At 40.8% G+C, this 20816-nt stretch overlaps 2 protein-coding genes across 3 annotated transcripts in view; both read right to left on the bottom strand.

The window, feature by feature from the left end:
* The window catches only part of dnajb6b (DnaJ heat shock protein family (Hsp40) member B6b), a 23806-nt gene extending 17581 nt beyond the window's left edge, over positions 1-6225 (bottom strand). For both annotated transcript variants that reach the window (XM_080050209.1, XM_080050210.1), the window contains exon 1: positions 6085-6225. The gene's annotated coding sequence lies outside the window, so the exon portion shown is untranslated. The remainder of the gene's footprint in view (positions 1-6084) is intronic.
* A 4054-nt stretch (positions 6226-10279) lies between these two features.
* The window catches only part of ube3c (ubiquitin protein ligase E3C), a 28614-nt gene continuing 18077 nt past the window's right edge, over positions 10280-20816 (bottom strand). The window contains exons 19-24 of the mRNA XM_080049755.1: positions 18874-19121; positions 15840-16052; positions 13758-13946; positions 13581-13647; positions 13052-13182; positions 10280-11442 (exon numbers count right to left, since the gene is read on the bottom strand). Coding sequence (XP_079905881.1) covers positions 11272-11442; positions 13052-13182; positions 13581-13647; positions 13758-13946; positions 15840-16052; positions 18874-19121 — 1019 coding nt within the window. The 3' untranslated portion in view covers positions 10280-11271. The remainder of the gene's footprint in view (positions 11443-13051; positions 13183-13580; positions 13648-13757; positions 13947-15839; positions 16053-18873; positions 19122-20816) is intronic.

The raw sequence follows: 20816 nt of genomic DNA, 5'->3' as shown, positions 1-20816 counted from the left end.
CAACACATTGCTGTCATCAAAGTCGAGTGCTCAAAATCTCCAAGGTATTTAATAACAACTGCTGGCAACAAACTGAGTCTAGATCTAGATGATGTAGATACAAAGAAAGATCAAACTGCTAAAAGCAGGAGAGATTTGACAGTAGAAAATATTTCTGCAGATCCCAATCTTTGATGAAGAAAGAGACAAACGATGAGGATCCCATGTCTGATAAAGTAAGCTAAAATGCCAGTGGCCAATGCTTTCCATAGTTTACTCAACTTTTTACTCAATTTTTTAATCCCGGTAAAGGGTTTTTTACTGTGAGTTTTTTCTCAGCCGAGCTGAGGGTCTAAGGGCAGGGTGTCATATTTTATGGAATGTAAAGCCCACTGAGGCAAATGTCTATTTGTGATATAGGGCTATACAAATAAAACTGATTTGATTTGATTTTGATTTGACTCAACCCTCACCCAAATATTTTGCTGCAATCATTAGAGTGTCCAGCTAATGTATAATAAAAAAACACCCAATGAGAACCAATACAAAACTCTACACTGGTTTCCCCGTCATAAAGCGAGCCATCTGGAAACATTAAAAAAATCATCTGGAAACAGGGTTTTCAACCACCTCATGGAGCTAACTAAACCAGCTGCAGCTGACACAATCTGCCAGCAATAGATGTAATAGAAATGCCTTTGTCAACCACTGAATACAATCAAGGAGCCATTGTTTCAGAAAAGTGCGATTTCAGACCGATTTTAATTGGACCAAAATATAGCATAACCTTAATCTATCACTTCAGTACATCCCCAACATAACAATCTATAGACCAATACCTAGAAAAAAAACGTTACCCTATCTTGCAAACTACTTTCATTCATAGTCGAAGTGGACATGTTTTTTTAAAACCAAATATAGTCTTTGGATGCCATCTTCCTCATATTCCCAATGGGGGTTGCCTTTCGCTATCAATGTCAACTAATAATGACCTTTATAATATTTGTTTCATGTGAAGTTTTTTTGGTGAAATTGTGCATAATAAACTGTGTTGGGAGCCAGATGTTATATTGTTTTGTTAATTAGAGGAAATGTACAGTATATTATGCTGTGGCCGGGACAATGTGTCATACATTTTCTTTCAACACAGATACAAGAGTAGGCTCTTCACTGTGGCTGGTTTATTCGCTCAGATTTAATCTGTAGGTTTTTAAAAAGGTTAATCTTGATGTGTTTTGACAAAGAACATTTTATTTCACTATCATAAAAAAGAATAGAAAAAAAAATCAGCATGGAGTAATCAAAACAATATGTTTGGAGATGAACGTACACAAATTATCTTTACTAAGACCTCTTAAAAGACCTTAGACAACAATAATCTATTACACAAAACATTGTCCAAACTTGAAAAACCACACCCATTTCACACACCTAATCAGACCTCCTGTATTCCCTTCCTAACCTTGACCGTAACAAATAATCCAACAACGCGAGGAGCATTTCTCTTTCTCAGAAAGTCAACTGATACTTTGAGGAAAATAGCAAGCAATATCTTAAATAAAAAGAATAAACAAACTAGTAAGGGCTACTTACAGCGGGAGTCCACTATGTCCTGTTTGTTTTCTATTTATAACCTCTGGCCTTTTCCATTAGATTGTGTTTGTGTGTGTGTGTGTGATGAGCATGTGGGGGGGTTGGGGGCGTTTGGCACACGACAGTGCCAGTGAGCGATTCCTGGTTGGGACATGACATGGCACAGACACTAAACTCCTCTATTTCAGATGCCCAAGGCCAGGTGGTAACTCCAAATCCCCCTCTGACACTTCTTAACCAACTGGGTTAAAATCTATCCAACCCTAACCATTATATTGCCACTGTTTCCATCTCCACATCCGTACCCACAACATAAATATAAAAGACATATGACCCTATAAAGTAATGGTTTTCCTCTGTTTTTTTTAAAGTGTTTCTTCTTTCAACAGGCTTTACTTGAGTCATACTAACCCACTCACCAGTCACCAGTCCCCTGCAGCAGTTGCTAGTTAATGGATGCTGGTGCCTGCTAGAGACGTGGTTACTCACAGTTGTGGGCACTAGGCAGTGTGTGGATACGTGTGTATCCATGCATGTACAGTGTAAAGGTTGTATGCCTTGTGGTGGTAGTAGCATTACACAGCTAACCCAGGAGTCCAGCAGCGTAAACCGTTCTTCAGTGTGAGCAACAGATGTGGGTCAGTCAATCCCATGATGCATCAGTGGACCAGAGGGTGGTGGTTATAAAAGGGTCTCAGTTCACAGACAGAAAAAGTCCATTATTATATTTTAAATTTTTACTGAAATAGGCAGTTGTAGACAACTGAATAATGACTTCAACAAATACATAGAAATGTATTGTTAATTTGAGCATTGCATAGTCAAAGAAAAACACAGAAAAGCAGTTTTTTTGCCCTTTTGTTTTTGAACCATAATTGTGACAAAGGATTTGTGCTGTGCAGGAATCTCTCATCAGTCTGTAACAAAACGACTTCATACATTTTTTACCACATTGACTGTGTGAACAGCTGTTCCCATAAAGATTAGAAGTTCCCCCATTGAGTCTATTTTAAAAGAGGAAATTACAGTTATGAAAAATTAATTTCATGGTTGTCTACAAGGCTCTCATTCTGTTTTCATTATGGTTTAAACACTGGTTGAAATGAAAGCCTTATCTCAAAGTATATTATGGAATTCATGGGGAGAGCCAATTAGGTGCAAGAGGAGTGTATCACACTGTGGTTGTAAGGACAGAGGCGATCCACAAAGAGATTCTCAAACTGTACTGGTTGACCTGAGACTGACCCTGATGTATACAGCTTCAAGCTCAAACCTACAGTATGCAACTGCACGGACAAGCAACTGAAATGAACACTGTAAACAAGGCAGATGGCCTTGTTCTAGAGAAAGTGATCAGCCCTTTTTCTACAGGAGGCAGCTGTGGTGGTCACATTGAGGACCCCAGCCTCACCACATAACAGGTGCACTGAGGACTGACTGAAAGGGTACCTCAGGACTCTCTGGAGGAACTACATCACCCAGCTGGCTATGAAAATGAGGGATTCAGGAGGGAAACAGCAACAATCCAATCGATGGATGGATGAAGAATAATACATATTAACTTGGTCAAATTTTTTTACAAAATATATATATTTGCCACAGTTTGCGATAGACGCACACACCACACACTAGCTGTTAAACTAGCCTGTGTAGACCATGATGTTAACTTCCTTCAAAAATGAGTTGTCACTTCTGCATGGGACCTGAATTTTCGGCAGAAAGAATACGCTGACTTCACGACGCTTCTACCACTACTAGTGAACCTCACTGGTATAGTCAGAATGCTTATTGACATGTAAAAGGGAATATTCCCCAAGCTGCTGCACATGTAAATTATGCTTATTTGGAATGTTGTTTCAGAACATAGTGAACGATTTAAAAAGGGTGCCACCGAAAGAAGAGACCTTATCTTTTTCATGGAGCATTGACTTTGTAGTAATCTCCACGGTTCCAGACAAGTTGGGCGACGAGAGATTACATGAAGATCTGTCCAAATTGTTTTCAACTGTGCATTAGCGGTGTGCCAACTTTATCCCGATTTCCCTTTAAGGGGTAATATTGTGTAACAGTATATGAGTCAAATTCTTGAAATTACAAGAAACATTACAAGAAACAAGAGCAAAGCCAGGAATGCAAAAATGTAAGGCGATTCAATGTTGTGTCATTTACTGTCCTTTGAAAATTGTCTGCAGTTATTGATTTCCGCCTAATACAGTTTAATTTAGTCAATTATTGGGCATGGTGTATGAATAATCTACTCAGTCTCACCAGAAATTAAATTAATCAGGAAACAGATCAGAGTTGGAGGACTACAACGTAAACATTACTTGAATTCCCCGAACAATGATGGCCATCACATGTTATCTGCACTGAATTAATGTCACTCCACTGCAAACTTATAAGCTTATGATTGTAGCTTATCAATCAGTATCAGCAGATGATCAGGGTATAGGCTCAAAGAGAAACTGTACAACGGTGTTGTAAAAGCTGTCACGATTTTCGCCTGCACGGCAAATCCCAAGTTAATTAGTTACAGAGACACTTTCGGTTTTGTCTCCTGATTGCAATCAACAAAAGGCAGCTGGAGTAGGTCTTTCAGTGTCCAACAAGCACTCAAACGCCACGGGAAAAAATCTGACATTTACAAAACAGCGGACAAAAGTGGCTAAGAAGAACAGCCAGAAATACAACAAATAACAGCTGATAGAGCAGATAGCAACATCAGGAGTTTATCTTTTATTCAAACACGACAGTGTGCACATGATCAGCGACTCCTTTCACTTGGCTTTTACTTTCTGTAGCCTATATGGAAACCTATTCAAAAAGGTCATCCTTCTAAGAAGACCTCAACTGCTGTAAACAGAAGTGAACTACCGCTTCAGAAGGCAACAGCCCTGCTCATGTTAAGGTTATAATTGAACACAAGTTCTCCAATTAGTTCCAATTATAGAAACTAGTATTTATCTGTGTCTGTGTCTTGTATTATCAGCACACCTTGTTGGCACTTCAGTACAGTCTGATTTACACATAACTCATAACAAATAAATGGGGCGGCTTTAGAACAAACTTGATTCATAACTTTGGAAAGGTGGTCAAACTGGTCAGCTTCCGCAGGAAAGCAGGACTTAAAAGAAGATCCTTCAAATGACAAAATGAATGCATGACACACCTTTATAGCTATACACCTTTGAATAGTAGTATGTACATAGGCTACTACACATTGTTTTTTCAGTCAAACTTTGAGGTAAAGGCCAACATAACAGGAGTACAACCACTTTCCTGTTTTCATTCCACCATTCATTAAAGCAAAAATACCAAACTTGTTAGTCTCATAGGGTAGGAACTAATCATGTCTATTAACAATTCATGTGCAGTTTATTTTTGCGATAAACCAATTAATAACTTAGTCATATAAAGTCTTTGAAAATAGTGGAAAATGTCCATTAGGAGTTCTCACATTCCAGTGTGATGTCTCAAATGTCTTCTTCCGTCAGAAAAACAGTCCAAAACCAAAACTATTAAGTTAACAATAGCCTACAAATTTTTTTTCTTGATAAATGATCGAAAATAACCCCATTAATCACCTTCAATGTCATGAAACTAATTATGTAGCCTAGTTGTTGGAAGGTAATAAACAAGTAGATGAAGCAATATTTGAAAGAAAAACCTAGTTGCAGTTCATATTGTATTTGTATACTCTGCCGTCTCTCTCCCATGCCTCTGTAGCCAATGGCAACCTATTCCTTCCTCATTTGTTGATTTTAGGGCACTTTCTGGAAGCTACTATCAACAGGCCAATCAGGCTTCACAACTGTACTGCTGTGACTAACTTGGGGAAACAGCCACGCCGAAAAGATTAACAGAAACTTCTAGAAAGGCCTGAAGCCCAATGCACATGTTTTAGTTGAATTCACATACACAGCACGGGACGAAGCAATTTACCAAAATGGCAACAACGAAGTGAAAGCTCCTCTAAATATAGTGGTATCATAACTTTAAATTTGGACTGGTTACGCTGGCCTCATATTGCCAGCCCTTCAATTGCCATGTTTGGACTGGTGACAAAAGGACGATTTTGTTTTCATCTCTACCTGACAAATATTCTCATTATTGCCAAACAGCCTACGGTAATTGCATCGTTCATATCGCAAACATAGTAGCTAGCTGTAGCTAACGTCAAGTTGTCGTTATTCTGTTTGAGACAGCAAAAACCCAAGGACTTCGCTCGTTTGTAATGTTTTATTCTAGATTAACGTTATCACTTAACGTCTGTTCCTAAACTGAAAACCACACTCGTGGTAATATATAAATAAATAAAAAATAAAACTAATATTTATGAAACCGACAATAGCGGGGGACATCAGGTTGCGACATTTAGGCTACAGCATCTCCACATGAAACGTACTCGAGTCAATGCGACAGGAGACGGTAAACACATTCACCGCTTCTTCACCATATTGCTCACATGATATTACACTCATATTTCTGCGCATACCATACAGACAGACTCACCTGGGTGAACGAAATGGCCTCTGTGTTTTTGTTGCTATTCCCTTGTCTTCGTCCGAGTCCTGAACCTGTCCTGCAGCCGCTGGTTGCTGCTGATGTGGCTAGTGATATCGACTAGCCCCCTATGCTGCTGCCGCTGCTGATGATGCTTTGAGGTACTGTCGGAAATTAGCATTAAAGGTGGAGTCAGCAATTCTTCTGGATAACGCTTGTTGTCAAAATCATTTCATGTCAAAATCGGCTCACGATCCGCTACCTGTCCGTATTATGTGCGCGTTGGGAAAATATACAGTGTTGATACTCAGCCTAGGCTCTGTAAACGGGCCAGGTAACGGATCGTGAGGAGAATTCACAGATTTTGACAAAAAGGGATTTGAACAACAAGGATTCTCCAGAATCAGTGACCCCACCTTTAACGCATCTTGAACGCTGCTCCTGAACCCCAAATTGTGATTATCCTGATTCCTGGAAGTAGTGGCTTAGTAGTAGAACTAGTAACGACCTCACATAGTTGCCTTGCTGGCATTGATGTGTGTATCAATTTATGTAAATGAGAGGCAAATTGCAAAGCGCTTTAGATCAAAATGCTATGATAAACAAAATTCAACAACATAGCATTTTTACCCCAATAAGATAGGAGTTTATTGATCCCCATATACATAGACAGATAAGTAGGCCAATATAAGTAAGAAAGTCAAAAACAAATAAAACTGAAATGAGAAAGGGAGTACAAATGTTAACTGTAGGCTACAAGGTTAATTTAGAACAAAATTACCAAGTGAAAAAACTAAGAAACCAACAGAGTGGCGTTCCATTGTAGGAATAGGCTACTGCTTGGATTCTAGAACTCTTGGGATCTTCAGAAGAAGCTCACAGCTCATTTTTGTCCCAAAGCTACTTAGCATCCGGAATGTTCTACAACTTTAATTTTGCACCCAGAATGATCTAGAACTCTAATGTTCTTTAGAGTATTCCAGAAAATAAACAAATTATCTAAAATATGATATGTTTTCTCTATTTTGCTGCAATGTGCTTGGCACTCGAAAGCAAAAAAGAGCAACATGCTTGCAACGTTTTCTTAAAAAAAGAAAAGTGAATTAATCTTGTCATTTGCAGCCACATTTCTAATAAATGTAGGATAGCAGCTGACTGCTTGCATATAGCTCAGGTAAATATTAGATGCATCATGCTATTAAAGGTGCAGTGTGTAATATGACATCATCAAGAAAGTTCTACAAAGTTCTAGAATGCAACGCTCCCTGGGTAACCCCAACCCTTTAGAATAATAACAGAAGCTACAGTGGCCTTCAAGGACAAGAACAATTCTAAATTTTAAACAATGCACCTGATGACATTCCAACTATGACACTTTCAAGATGGCGGCACTAGGCCTTGGTCCAAAATATGCAGAAATATGGACATATATGAGACCCTTTCTAAGGGAAAAAATAACAATTAAAAAAAAATTCAGCTATTATGCACTAAATTAAATGTACTTATGGATATTATAATTACTTTCTACAAAATCTACTAGGAAATAAAACCCAAAATTCTACACACTGCAGGTTTAAAGGCAATTGTATGAAAGCAGGTAGCATGGGTAGCAACATGTGCATGTATGATCACTTACATAAGTGACATTTAAATACTATGAGAACACAAGACTTGTCAGGTTGGATGTAGGACTTCTCCGTACCCATGACAGATGTTTTTACGAGGTGCACTTGAAAGCACCATGTCTTTGAGTGTCCACAGCAGCGCTGTTTCACTGACCTGCTCGCACATCCACAGTGACACTCAAAACAACCGGCAAATAGAGGACTGTCTTCGTTCACAAAACAGGAAGCCTTTCCCTGCACCTTGGATATTCTTGAAATTGGGTTGATGAGCTGAGCTTCACTCAATCAACGAGCAGGTGTCAAGACTAGACAAGTCGTGTAGCCAACTGTAGGAAAAAGATGACTTGTGACTGCCACGATTATCAACTTTGCTTACCAAATAGGCTACTTGTATGTGTGGACATATATTTTAGAATTACTCATAGGTAGTCAGACTTTAAGTAGCTTAATTGTGGCTTAATGGAATATTTTCGCATAAAAACCGTTGACACATTATAATAGGGAAAGCACAGCTATTAGCATACTATTAACATAAATAACTGCTTATTTCTATGAGGCCCTAATGTTGTATATGCTGGCTTACTGGTGTGTTTTACTGGGACACTTTTCATACCATGACAAGACAAATTCTCTGCCATGAACATGCTTTTTCTCACAATATTGACTTAAGGTAAAACATTGAGACACTAACATGTAAAACTGACCGTCTTTGCAGAGGGTTTAAGTACAACTTCTAAATATTTCATAGTCTTTCTCTCTTACTTATATTTTCAGGTTACAGTTATGAAAATACTGGGTAGGGAGGACACAGAATATCTGTGCGAAATAAATAATAAAAGGCTGAACTCGTCGTAACCCAAAGAAACAGAATGAAGCTACACAGGTTATTGGAGTTGTGAACCAAACTAAGCCTGAAATTACAGACCCCAATTGATTTTCAAATGGAAAATGAAGGTCGTTCTCGCCGTTAAAGGCGGCCAGAGCCCTTGCTAGCTAAGGAAGACCCAATGAAAATGACAGATGGCTATTAATAACACTGAATATTATGGGCGGTCAGTATCTAATTAGACTCATTGAGCAGGAGGAATCACAGCTATAGATATCTCATGTGGGTAATTTTTTATCTTGCAGTCGATAACTTTACCTGAACGTATTCACATACTTTTATATGCTTTTCTCTGATTGTTATAATGGCAGGCTGCAATTCACTAAATCAATACACAAACGTGAAAGGTTGACAGACAGACGATGATCATTTGTGACTGCAAATGTCTGAAGAAGCCAAAATAATGTCGACTATGCTGCTGCTCACATGCAGAATACCGAAACCCAGAAATAAGGCTGGCCCACTCCCTGTTCATGTCTGGACAGGCAGAAAGTACACTCAAAATGGTGAACTGTCACACATAATAATGTCCTACTGTGCAGCTATATCAAATTAGCAGCGTAACTTTTCCCGAGAGCTCTTTGAGCTTGTATCCTAGCATATAAAAGGTATTGTCGGATTTCTTGTGTTTTTTTGCTGCAACCATGCAGGCGGATAGTTCCAGTGTAATAATTCATCTTTGAAATGTTTCCCAAGAGGTCACAAGCAGAGTGAGCTGTAGTTTCCCCTGTTTTATATAGTAGAAGCCGGCGCAGAAAGGTGCCTGATTTTGCATAAAATGGCCCACATAAGTAGAACAGGCCTTTAATTGTTGAAAATGTTCTCCGTGCAGTGTCAATAAATGGCCACTAGATGGCACTCCGTTATTACAAAACATGAACCTGAAAGCAGTTCAAAACCTATGTGCAAAACATATTTGCTTTGATAAATGACGCATAGTAACAGATACTCTCTCGTGATTGTTTATTCTTTGATTAAGTGAATCAGGTATGATTGATAAATTAAATGATATCTTCAGATATGCTGTCATGTTGGGCACACACTCATCTGCAAGGTATAGGCTACAATGTACAACCACCCTCAAGTGATTTTGTTGATGTTTCCTTGCTCTGCAGCAAGATAAACAAGCCTAAAAGCTTCAATTAGCCCTTAAAAGGCCTATGAGCGAGCTAAAGTATATTGGGCACTGAGGATGATTCATAACATCCTGCATTAACTTTGTCAGTTAAAATCCATCACGAGGTAATAGTCTTAAATAAATCTCAGAGTAATTGAGATGAATCCCTCATTTCAATGACAAGTCTGCTTTTTAAGACCCAATTATCACTTTGAGTTCCCTGGCCCAGCAGATTGTGCTGTGTTCGGGCTCCGAGGGAAGAAGAGGGGGGCGGGAGGAGAGGACGGAGACATGGACTGGGTCCAAACAGGGATGGATATCTTCCTGGACTGTACCGCATCAGAGGGCAGCTAGATTTATGACAAACGCACACAATCTTAATTTGTGCTCAGCCCGATAATGCATCTCAAGGCCAGAATAGTTCTGCTCAGTGTTTCTTAACTGGATGTATCTTTAATTATATGTCAGAGGCCATAAAACCGAGGAGGAGATTTTCCCACAAAGCACTGTTTTATGTCTTGGTCGTTACTGTAAATTACAAAGCAACAAGAAAAGAGACTTATGGAAGGAAAAAAATGCAAAAAGAAAATTGGGTTTATTCAATTCCATACACACTTTTTTTTCTTGTTACCCTGTTGGTACACTGGTCATTTGTAAGCCTTAGCAAGGACACGCGGTAGTTGCTCCCTGAGAGCAAACGTCAGGTCGATGACCAGGGAAGAGATTGTTCACCGTAGCGAGTGTGTGGATACACGAGGCGTCCATTCGTCACACCAGGGAAAGAAAAACAAACCTGTACAAATACTGAATAAATGAATAATACAAGAGTAAACATATACATATTCACAAATCCATAATCATATAATGCCCCCACCCCCTCCCCACACAACTAGTCCAGCGATATGAGCCATTCACACACTTGGGATGGCGTGTGCACACTCACGGTATGGTTATTTCGACATGACAGTTATAACTAGCAATAATACTCACTAGAGAAATCACAAAAACTAGCGTTTTGACGACCTCTACGTGAAAATGCATGATGGCTGTACACAAAGGCTTCTCCACCTCTGCAGCCCTTGGCATGCCACGAGGTGGCTTTAGAGTTCTACAGCTTGTCCCCGTCTGTCTGTTATATTGCCTATTTATTTTTTTAAATGATGCCACTTAATCTTTGGTGAAAAATAACTTTCCGTTCATGTTCGATTACACAAGAGATTTGTTTTGTGTGTTTTATGTTTGTTTTTTACTCTGCATGATATTTCCTGTGTTTCTGACAAGTGATTAATATCATTTAAATTATTTAAAAGCAATAAGGATTTAAAAAATAGGCTTCCTACCCCACTTCATCTTTGCACCCCTTTTCCTCAGTCTGTGGGAGATCGTTTCCTCACCCACGGCTTGGCACGCACACACTCATTCACACAAACATTTGTAAATTAGTCAGGTCAGTGCATCATTTTGCTTTCCCTCCTCTCTTTTTTCTTTTTTTTCCTCTTTTTGTCTCAAGTCTTTTTCTCCCAATCCGTCTCCATGGGGTGGGGTCACAGAGAAGCCTTTCGGCCTCCTCAGCTCAGCTCGAACCCGGCTGAGGACTCGATGGCGTACAGCAGCTTGTTCCTCATCACATGCTGGTCGCAGAACTCCGGGAGCTTGAGCAGGTTCATGCAGGTGCTGGCGGTGGGCAGGCGCTCTAGATCGTTGCCGCCGTTGTGGATGCAGAAGACCGGGTAAAGCTCCTGTGGGCACAGGGACGCTGTTAATACACCTTGACAAATGGGCAGCGGTCGTAGAGAAATTGGAACATTTGGAGGCGTTCGGGAGACGAGACAAAAAAATGAGAGGTGAATCGACTCGTGTTGATGATGATCACGATGTCCGAACGAAGCAATCTAGATTAAGCAATAAATGTCAAATTCCACAGGGGGATGAATGTTAAAAGAGAGACATTAAGCGTTAAGCTAATACAGTGGATGTATACATTTAGGAAATCAGGTTAGTGTTAGAAAAGGTACAGAGTGGGAACCTGGCCGACAGTTTGACCCCTTGGATGAGACACTGGAGGAATGGTCATTTCATGTTGTCTATCTGGCATTTTTTAAATCCAGCCTCGCGGTGATGAGGCCACCTCATCTGCTGACTGTGACACTGACCGTTTCCATCACAAGCCGTGGCCCGACGAATGAGCTCCTCCGTCTCCATTTCAGCCCGCGATTTAAAGTTAGCGTCTACGGTTCAGCGGCCATACACGCCCGATTAAATGGCTCTTCGGAGGCTTAGCCGCAACGACCCCATTTTTCCGACAATTACCGTATTAAACTATCGTTGCTTATTGAAAAAGTGCCATTACGCCGGCTATCATTTTGGAAAAAGGGAGAGTTTCCATCATCTTTTTTAAATGGCTTCTCCTGACAGAGCCATTTCTCCTCTAATGAATCCTGGGCCGTTTCACGACAGCTAATTAAGGCTTAGCTGGCTCAGGCTGAGGGCCGGGTCAGGGGCCGCTCCCCTCACAAATTACCGCCCTTTACAGGGGCCGAAGAAGAAACCAGGAGAGAGGAGGAGGATAGAACATCCCGCACACTGGCCAAAGTCAAATTGATTAAATGAGGAGGGAAGGCAAACTCTCAAATCGCAGAGACGAGGTACCGCGAAGGATTTTAAAGAGATGTTCACTCAGTCTACTTGAGAATTTAAATTAGGTTTCCTTAACTAATGAAAGTCATAAAGAGTAATTAAACCAATCAGATAAAGATTATAACTTCTGGTTAATTCAAGTAAGACACATACAACTCAAACCATGAGACTAAGACTCCAACAAATCAAGTCAGTGAGAAAGTGAAAGTGGCTTCCAGTAAGGAAATCATTTCAGAAATACGTTAGAAACAATAATGATTATGCACTGCCGGAACGATGCAAAGAAGTCAGGGGATTAAAGTTGTCTTGTGTCACACAGAAGGCAAACGTTCAAAAGTTCAACCTGCTCCTGAGCTCTGAATGGCAATATTTGTCGAGCCAGGATCCCCGACCAAGCCCACACATACAGGTCTGCAGGAGTTCTCGAACAGAGGAAGGTCAGGAGCCATAAAACAACAGTGTACGTGCAGATAAGAACTTTACCACACCGGACCGCTCTTATCGCCGCCTAATTTGAAAATGATCATTCTGAGGGCTGTTATCAGTCTGGGTATTTTCATTACAAGCCCATTAAGAGGGAACACTCCCTTCTGTGGAGCTTCGAACAAAGAAAAACTAATTCTATAATGGAGGATACAGTTAGTACACAGTCTGCAGGTGAAGTGTGGGGAAGAGAAATAACAGGAGCGAGGAGGGAAGTTCAAGTCTCACCTTGAAGCCCAGCAGAGGAGGCCTGGAGCAGCTGGTGACAAACTTCAACAGCCCGCGCTTTTCCTCGTCTGTGAAGCCTTCGACAACCTCCCAAAAGATCATGATGACCGGGTGAGTGGCTGTGTACCCACCTAGAAGGGATGGAAACAATTTGACTTATTTATTATTTTCTCACCCTTACAATATCTATTAATCTGCTAATTAAAGGGACATTCATTTATCCCCTTATGCCGATGCCTACTTGTTAAATAATGTACATTATATCTACTTTTATTGAAAACACGTATATATTTTCCTATTATTTAAAAAATCTGGTTACTTGTCACAAGTACTACTCAGAACTCTCTTTTAAACCGTTATAACATTTTGGGTTTTAAGGACATATGCATTTACCAGACATGGGGAGACACCATTCAGTTGCATTATGGGAATTTGAGAATTTTTTGAGTTAGTGTCGGGGTGACATTCACTTTTGTTGCTGAAAGGTCTTTAAGCACCACAGGAAGTTAGAAAAACTCCAGTGTCCCACCTGAGTAATTGGTGAACTTTTTTAGGTCGTCGAGACAAATTGGCACGCGAGCCCCAGATATCAGCACCTGTTGAAAAGGTAGAGAAAAAAAAACACACATTTTAAGAGTCTGCAAGTTATTAATACGTTGCAGGTTGGAGGACGGTTCTGTTGGTCATGTCTTGTGGTGCAGTGTACCTGGATCTCCTGCTGGTCAAACATGCGCAGCCACTCCAGGTTGACCACGTTGGCCAGGCCCTGTCTGAAGGCCAGGCAGTGAGGCCTGATCTGCTTGTTCAGTCTGTAGTCGGCCACCAAATGGATGTAGGCTATCCGGTTGGCTGTGGTCACAGGAATGTCTTTGCCCCCCAGCTTCAGCTCAACCACCTGGGTCAAACAGGCACAAGGTATCCAGTTTCACACACAACTTAAGTTCCACTATTTCACAAATTCTTTGTATGTGTTCCACATATAGTAGTAGCTGAGAAACACTGCTGTTCGATAGCCATATTGCACACTTCATTATGCATAACACTAAGTGTGCCTCGGATGCCAGATGACCAACAAACAATCCAAGTGCCAGGTGGATTTAATTAAATTACAGAAAGGTAATTAAAATGTTTTCCAACAGCACTCTGATTAAAGGTATGGCTCAGTGCGAGTGCATTTCAGTGCGTCTAAATATAGCCCGATCCAATGAACATCTGGTCCAATCCAATTTGGCCTCAAGTTCTCATTTCATTAGCTATAGAGCAGTTAGCACTTGATAGGATGTGCTCATCTTTGTTCATGAAGCTGGGTGTATGATGACATCATAGCAGCTACACAGGCACAAAATATGTTTTGTCCCTTTTTTCCCAATAGTTTTTTCCTGCATTCGACGGTGGCATGTGTGATCTTGTATTATCTAGGACTTACTTCTACAACTGTAATGTATTGACTTTAGGAAGAAATGCACTTGTAATGTAAGGCTTCTTTAATTTTGACATCCTCCTTACGATCGCAGTTCAAAAAGCTGGAAACCTGACACCACAGCGGTTGTTTTTATTTTTTCCCCAAAACACTATGAAATAGCTTTTTGGGGAAAATATCTTAATTTCTTATGTATCAGCTGCAAACGTTGCATGAATATACAATTTGGCGAGGTGGTTTCAAACACTTTAAGGTATAACAGTGGTCCCAAGTAGACTGTCACAAAGACAGAAGCTGACTGTGAGACACTTAACAGGATATTTGTTTAACAAAAGTACAAGGAACATTGTAAATTAACAATAGAATGAATCAGCAACTCTCTGACGCAGTCTTCACAGAAAGTGATTGATAAGCTTCACTCAGGTATTCAGTGTTGCGATATTGAGTTAGATTGTATTTATAAAGTAAGGTGTTCCTCTTATTTTGTCCATGAGTGCTTCGTGGAGCATGTGGTCATTTTCTAGCTTTTTCCCCCTTCTCACCCACAGTGGATTCTGATTATGTGCTAATGTAAGAGAATTACTGTCCTTATCTTGCTTGCTTTGGCTATCTGGCGAGGGCAAATGCAGGGCAGACTGCTCCCGGGTGTGTGTGCCTAATCTTTCACAAATTGTTTTCCCTATCGTGTTTGCGATGGCCTATTTGTGGCTACATTGTGACGCGACCGTTTCAGGTGCTGTTTGAGGAGAGCTAATAGGACGCGTTAAGGCCCTCAGCAAACAGGGGCTCCCGGGTAGAGTGCAGGTCTGAGCCCAGGTGACTTGAGCTTTTGGAGGGGACGTGCTTAAGAGCGGCGGGTTGCTTCTGTCAGGCGTGTTGCCAGATAATTTCTGGGGGAAAGGCGTGTGGAACGGTCAACAGAGCCGCTGTGTTCACTGCGCCGCAGCGGAGCTTAAGGCGACAGCGGCGACGTGCTTTATCTCTCTCTGAGCTGAAAAGTGCTTCATCGTGAGGCAAATGAATTATTAACGCCACAAAGAGGAACCAAACAGGAGGTGGGAACCACTGCTGAATGAGAGGGGTAGAAGGGTAGGAATAGATATGGAAAAAAAACAAAGGACACGTGAATCTTTTGAGGTTGAGTTGGTGATTCTGGAGAATCGGCTTTCTGTATAATAAACCCTCTGTCTACATACCAGTTTACAGAGCCTAGGCTGTGTGTTAACACCAGATTATTCCTTTCAGAGCAGGTAGTGGATTGTGAGGAGGATTTATGGATTTTGACTAATAGCGTTCTCCAGAATCCCTGACTCAACCTTCAAACGACTCAGTCCCATCCCGTTCCCCACCACAGTCCCAGTCCCCTACCTGAGCCTCTCCCAGGTCGTTGTTGACCACGGTGAAGTTGAGGCCCAGCTCCTCCACGTCTCCCTCGTAGCTCTTGAGGAAGAGCAGGTTGCGGTACATCTCCGGGTCCAGAGACGCCAGGTGGTGGATGTCCACGTCGGCGCTGGTCCCCAAGAGTTTTGACAGGAAGAAACTGGCAAAGGGCAATTCCACTAGCATGTTCTCATACAGCGCCTATAGGGAGAAAGAAAAAACGCTGCTGTTAAACTGACGAGGGAACAGCTGGTGCTTGTGAATTCCCCCACAAACAGCAGTCAATCAGTACAATTGAGGAGAATGCTCTGGGTATTAAAAACGCAGCTATTATTTATTGCTTGGGTGTCACTGAATAAAACATGATGATTAGATAAGCGAGATAACTAAATGGACTGCAGCCTGCATCAGGGGGCAAACATAACACTACTAAGTACATATTCAAAAATTAAGATTACAACATGCATTCAATTTGCCTGCTACTCTTTTATCAAAGGATCAAGTGATAAGATCTGATCACATCAGACTGACTGAGAGCAAAACACTAAACGCAATCCATCTAAAAACACACAGGCTTCTGTTTCCCCCCCGCTACAAACTTTATAAATGTCAATTCTCACCTTGACCTTAAACACCATTAAGAACCAGAGCCGGGCAGGTGACTCATAAAACCCAAAGCTAATGTACTGGATTAGTCCGAAAAAGAGCCCGTTGGAGGCATTAAAATATACAGGTCCTTATAAATGATAGCGCTAAAAACCCTGACCGCATCAGCTAAATGGATTATAAATCTAGAGGATTTCCATAATGCATGCATCTTAAACACACACGCACGCATAAATCACGGCTATTTTCTAAACACAGGTTAATTGCGCAACTTCAAACATTGTCTATTTTTTATGCAAAATAATCCACTTAGTATTTCTCTCGTGGCCGGTGCTCGTTTCAGACCATATGCGCGGTGTGGCCCCTTGAAACCTATCAATAACACTTATGCCGGGAAGAGGCAGCAATAAGTATATGGAAAAAACCTGTAGCCTTATTTTTTCAATGCCACTTACTTTATTTATGGGTGTTTATTGCCAGAAATTGTGCCAAAATGACTCGGGCTGCAAATAATTAATTATTATGGCCCGGGCCTTTTAATATAAGTGAGTGCAGTGGCAACGCAATTAAAGCAGATCGCGGCACCATCAGGTGGAGTAAATGCCAGCAACGTTGCAGGTGCATTCTGTTAGCTGCCAAATACATTCCTTAATTTACAACATTAACAATCAATAAAATTATAATGCCTTTCAAACGCATCTCTATCAATCAGGGGCCCCAACCTCACACCCCTCTCATGGGAACTAACTATCACTTGCTGGAGATCAGTAAGAGGAGAGGAGACGGCGCTCAAGTCTGGTGGTGGGAGGAGAAACTTTCCTCATGCTCACATCAGAGGGGGCCACAGCTGATGAGGTTGGAGGTTTTATACTAATGAGAGGCGAATGAGGCACAAAGAAGACCTCCTACTGGTCAGATTACATAATGAGAAATGGGAGGCCACGTCAGCAAAATGCTCCCCTCCAATCAAGGTTAAATTAACTTTTTAGGTTAAAGTCCGGATGGATGGAACCACATAAGCAAAGTAACCTGTTTTCACGTTACACCATTTGTGGCCTAAATCTTTCAGCTTGTCAGCTGGGTGGACAAGTGAGGAAGAGGGATGATGACCGGCCTCTATTCTGATGTTCAATCCCATTTCAGTGAGTACCCTAGACAAGCCACTCCTGCCTGTAATACATCACCTCCACAACAATGGCACGCCTCGGACATTAATTAACAATATTAATCTCCCGTGTCCTTTGAGCCGCAATGTGCACTGTGCACACTGCGGCTGCAGCAATGGTGGTGATGCAATCCCAATCTATATAAACGGTTGCCTTTTATCCAGGCAATAACGGGCACTAAACAAATATCAATACACCTCTCAAATGGCCACTCAAACGTCCATTTTTATGGAGAAAGAGGAACTTAAGGTAGGGTTAATTGAAAGTCAAATTCAAATTAATTTCCCCCCCGCCTAATTGCCTGAACCATTAGCTATTGAGAGCACAATATCGAGGGAGTGGGGGCGGAGAACTTGTAGCCGCTGATTGATCATTTGTCACTTGTAAAGAACGGAGGGAAGAAAAAGAAGATGTAGAAGAAGAAGAGGAGGATGTGGGGCAGGAGGAGGAGTTACGACGATCTGATAAGTGGACCGGACCATCTCGGACCGAGTAAGAGAGAAGAGACCTGGATGTTCCTGACTGTAAAACAGATCAAAATGCTATTACCACATGCTTTGAACGCTTATTTATGTCCTGTCTGTGGGGGCTTGCTGATTTAGTGCCGGCCAAATGCAATCACTACACAAACAAGAGGTAGGAATCATCGGCTAATGGAAGCCCTAATTGAGAGGCGACTGCTTGTCATGAGGTAATTCTTCTCCCGGGTTGAGATGATAGCCCCTGCAACGACGAAGGCATCTTGATAAACAATCGCTACCACATGCATTAAGGATGATTTAGAAACATTAGGCTCTAATAAATAGTGCCATCAGAGGAAGGAAGTGGACAGAAAAACAATGCCGTCAACTGATTATGCACAGGGCTAATTAACAAACCGCAAAGCTTGCATGAGTGCCAGGCTCTAAAATCTTTTTTGCAGAAAACACATGACAGCCATTTCTCCTAACATTGTCAGTACCTTGAACAGACGCCACAACAACCTCTAAATATACATATGCAGCGAGGGCAGCCTTGACACTGACTGCCATTGATTTTAAATTGACGTATTGACCATCAAACCAAAGCAGTCTGCGACTAAATCTTTCTATGAACATTTATTGCTGCTTTTATCACCAGCTCTAATATATTCCCCCTTATTTTGGGGGGGATTTGAAGGTTTTTTAAAAAGACATGAGATTGCAGCACCAAAAGGTGCTATAAAAATAAAGTTATTATTATAATTATTAGATTTCCATTTGGAGGCTCACCTTTCCCAGGATCCTGCCCAGAAAGTAGTAATGCCTCTGGAAAGAGTCTCCGATCAGCGTCATTGCAGCGGGGTTGGGGTAGAGCAGGCTCTCATTGGTGGTCTTGAAGAAGCCCTGGTTGGGATTGAAGCCCGACTTTAGGAGCTCGTTGAGAAACTCGCGGAAGATGCCACCGCCGTCAATGCCCGCCTCGTCCAGACCGTGAGCGTTCAGCAGATGGACTCGAATCCTTTTCTTCAGGTCCGGTTCTTTAAATGGACGACACGGAGCAAGAGGAAGAATTTATGGAGGTACAAAAAGAAACGAGGGATAAACAAAACATTGCCCAATAAAGTTAATGGTCGCAATAAACTGCGGGCCTTTATCTTCACTCTGATAAATGTGGCAAACAGCCAAGTTGTTTTCATGCTTTACTTTGCATTCATTTCACAGCGATTTCCAGCAGGAGAAGTCAAAACAGGCTGACGGTGTCTTCAGTTACTAATACTGTTATGGTTTCCACCATCATCCATAAATATTATAAGCTTACTCATTTTCATATGACTTCTGCAATAAATCAGAATCAGTTGACAAACACATTTTTTCACACATTATACATTTAACTTAAGTTTAAACTATTGTTGCCTGCATTATTAAGTAAGAGCCTTAATCTTCTACGAAATACTTTATAACCTCAGGTTTTATTAACAGGCCCTTTATTGATAACTTAGAAACACTACTATAGTTTACAATAAAATATACTGTATAATATAATAGTGCACATTATAGTATTGTAAATAGTTTAAATATACTTAGTAGGATTTTCCAAAAAGCAAAAAAAATGTATAGTCAGTCATACAATAATAATCCCTCTCAATGATCACGCATGGCTAGCCTGGTCCTACCAGACCATCGTACTTCATTTCAAAGTACAGAAGGTCTGGAATCGCTCAATTGACAAACGTTAACTCACTTGAAAGCGGGTGTCTGTTGAAGTTTAAAAATAATGGATCTGCCCAGTGCCACTCTGAATCTACCAAGCAATCGCATAACGTTTGGTCGTGACGTATGTCATGTGCCGGCTTCTCAGCCACTCCCTCTGTTCGCTGATTGGACCGCCAAAAATCTGGCTGAGAAAACCCGCAAATATACCGCGGACCCAGACTGACTACTGAAGGGAAATGAAATTTGAGCGGAAGTAGCGATGCCAGGCTAACTTTTGCCCAATTATAAAAGGAGTTTATGTTTAGAGTCCCTTCTCTATTTTCTTTTCTCTTCTCCATTTATCTTTTACTAGCACTGTCTCAATGCTATGAAGTTAATTTATTGCATTTTGTTGTATTTAACATTTCAACTTAAGAGCACTAACATATTCAGGGAGGCTGTACTTTCAAGGTCTCACCTTCTTCACTGATATACTGTATAGTCCTTATATCTTGGGCCAACTGTATATGCTGCAAAATATGCCCTTAAATTATTGACAAAAAGACTACTTCAAAACCTGATTATTCCTGTAAATAAAGAAAATTGCTGAAAAATGGTCCAATATAATTCCAATACCATTTTAAATCTAGTGTATTGTGTTGTTTTTCCTAACAAACATATTTTGCAAGAAGGCACTTTATTGACCTGCATAATATTCAAATCAAATTCTATATAAAAGGTCATCTTTCAGAATAATTAATGTACAGTGATAAATCAGGGCAGCTATAACTTATAGACACATAAATGATATAGATCATGTCTTCAGCCCAGGTCGCCTACTACTCTTTTTAATCAGATTGCCCCCACGAAAGTGGCCTTTCAAATTCAAACACAAAAGAGGTGACTTAAAATAATTGATTCTGCTTTTATGTGATCCATTATAATAATCCGAACGACAATTATGCTTTACCGGAATTCAATACTCTGCGCGAGGAGCGAGCTAACCTTGATCTTTAATGCTAACTGAAACCTTGATCTTC

The sequence above is a fragment of the Ammodytes marinus genome, assembly GCF_949987685.1.
Source record: "Ammodytes marinus genome assembly, chromosome: 21".
NCBI lineage: Eukaryota > Metazoa > Chordata > Actinopteri > Uranoscopiformes > Ammodytidae > Ammodytes > Ammodytes marinus.
Note: the sequence above shows the minus strand (reverse complement) of the source record. Positions and strands in the feature narration are given on the sequence as shown.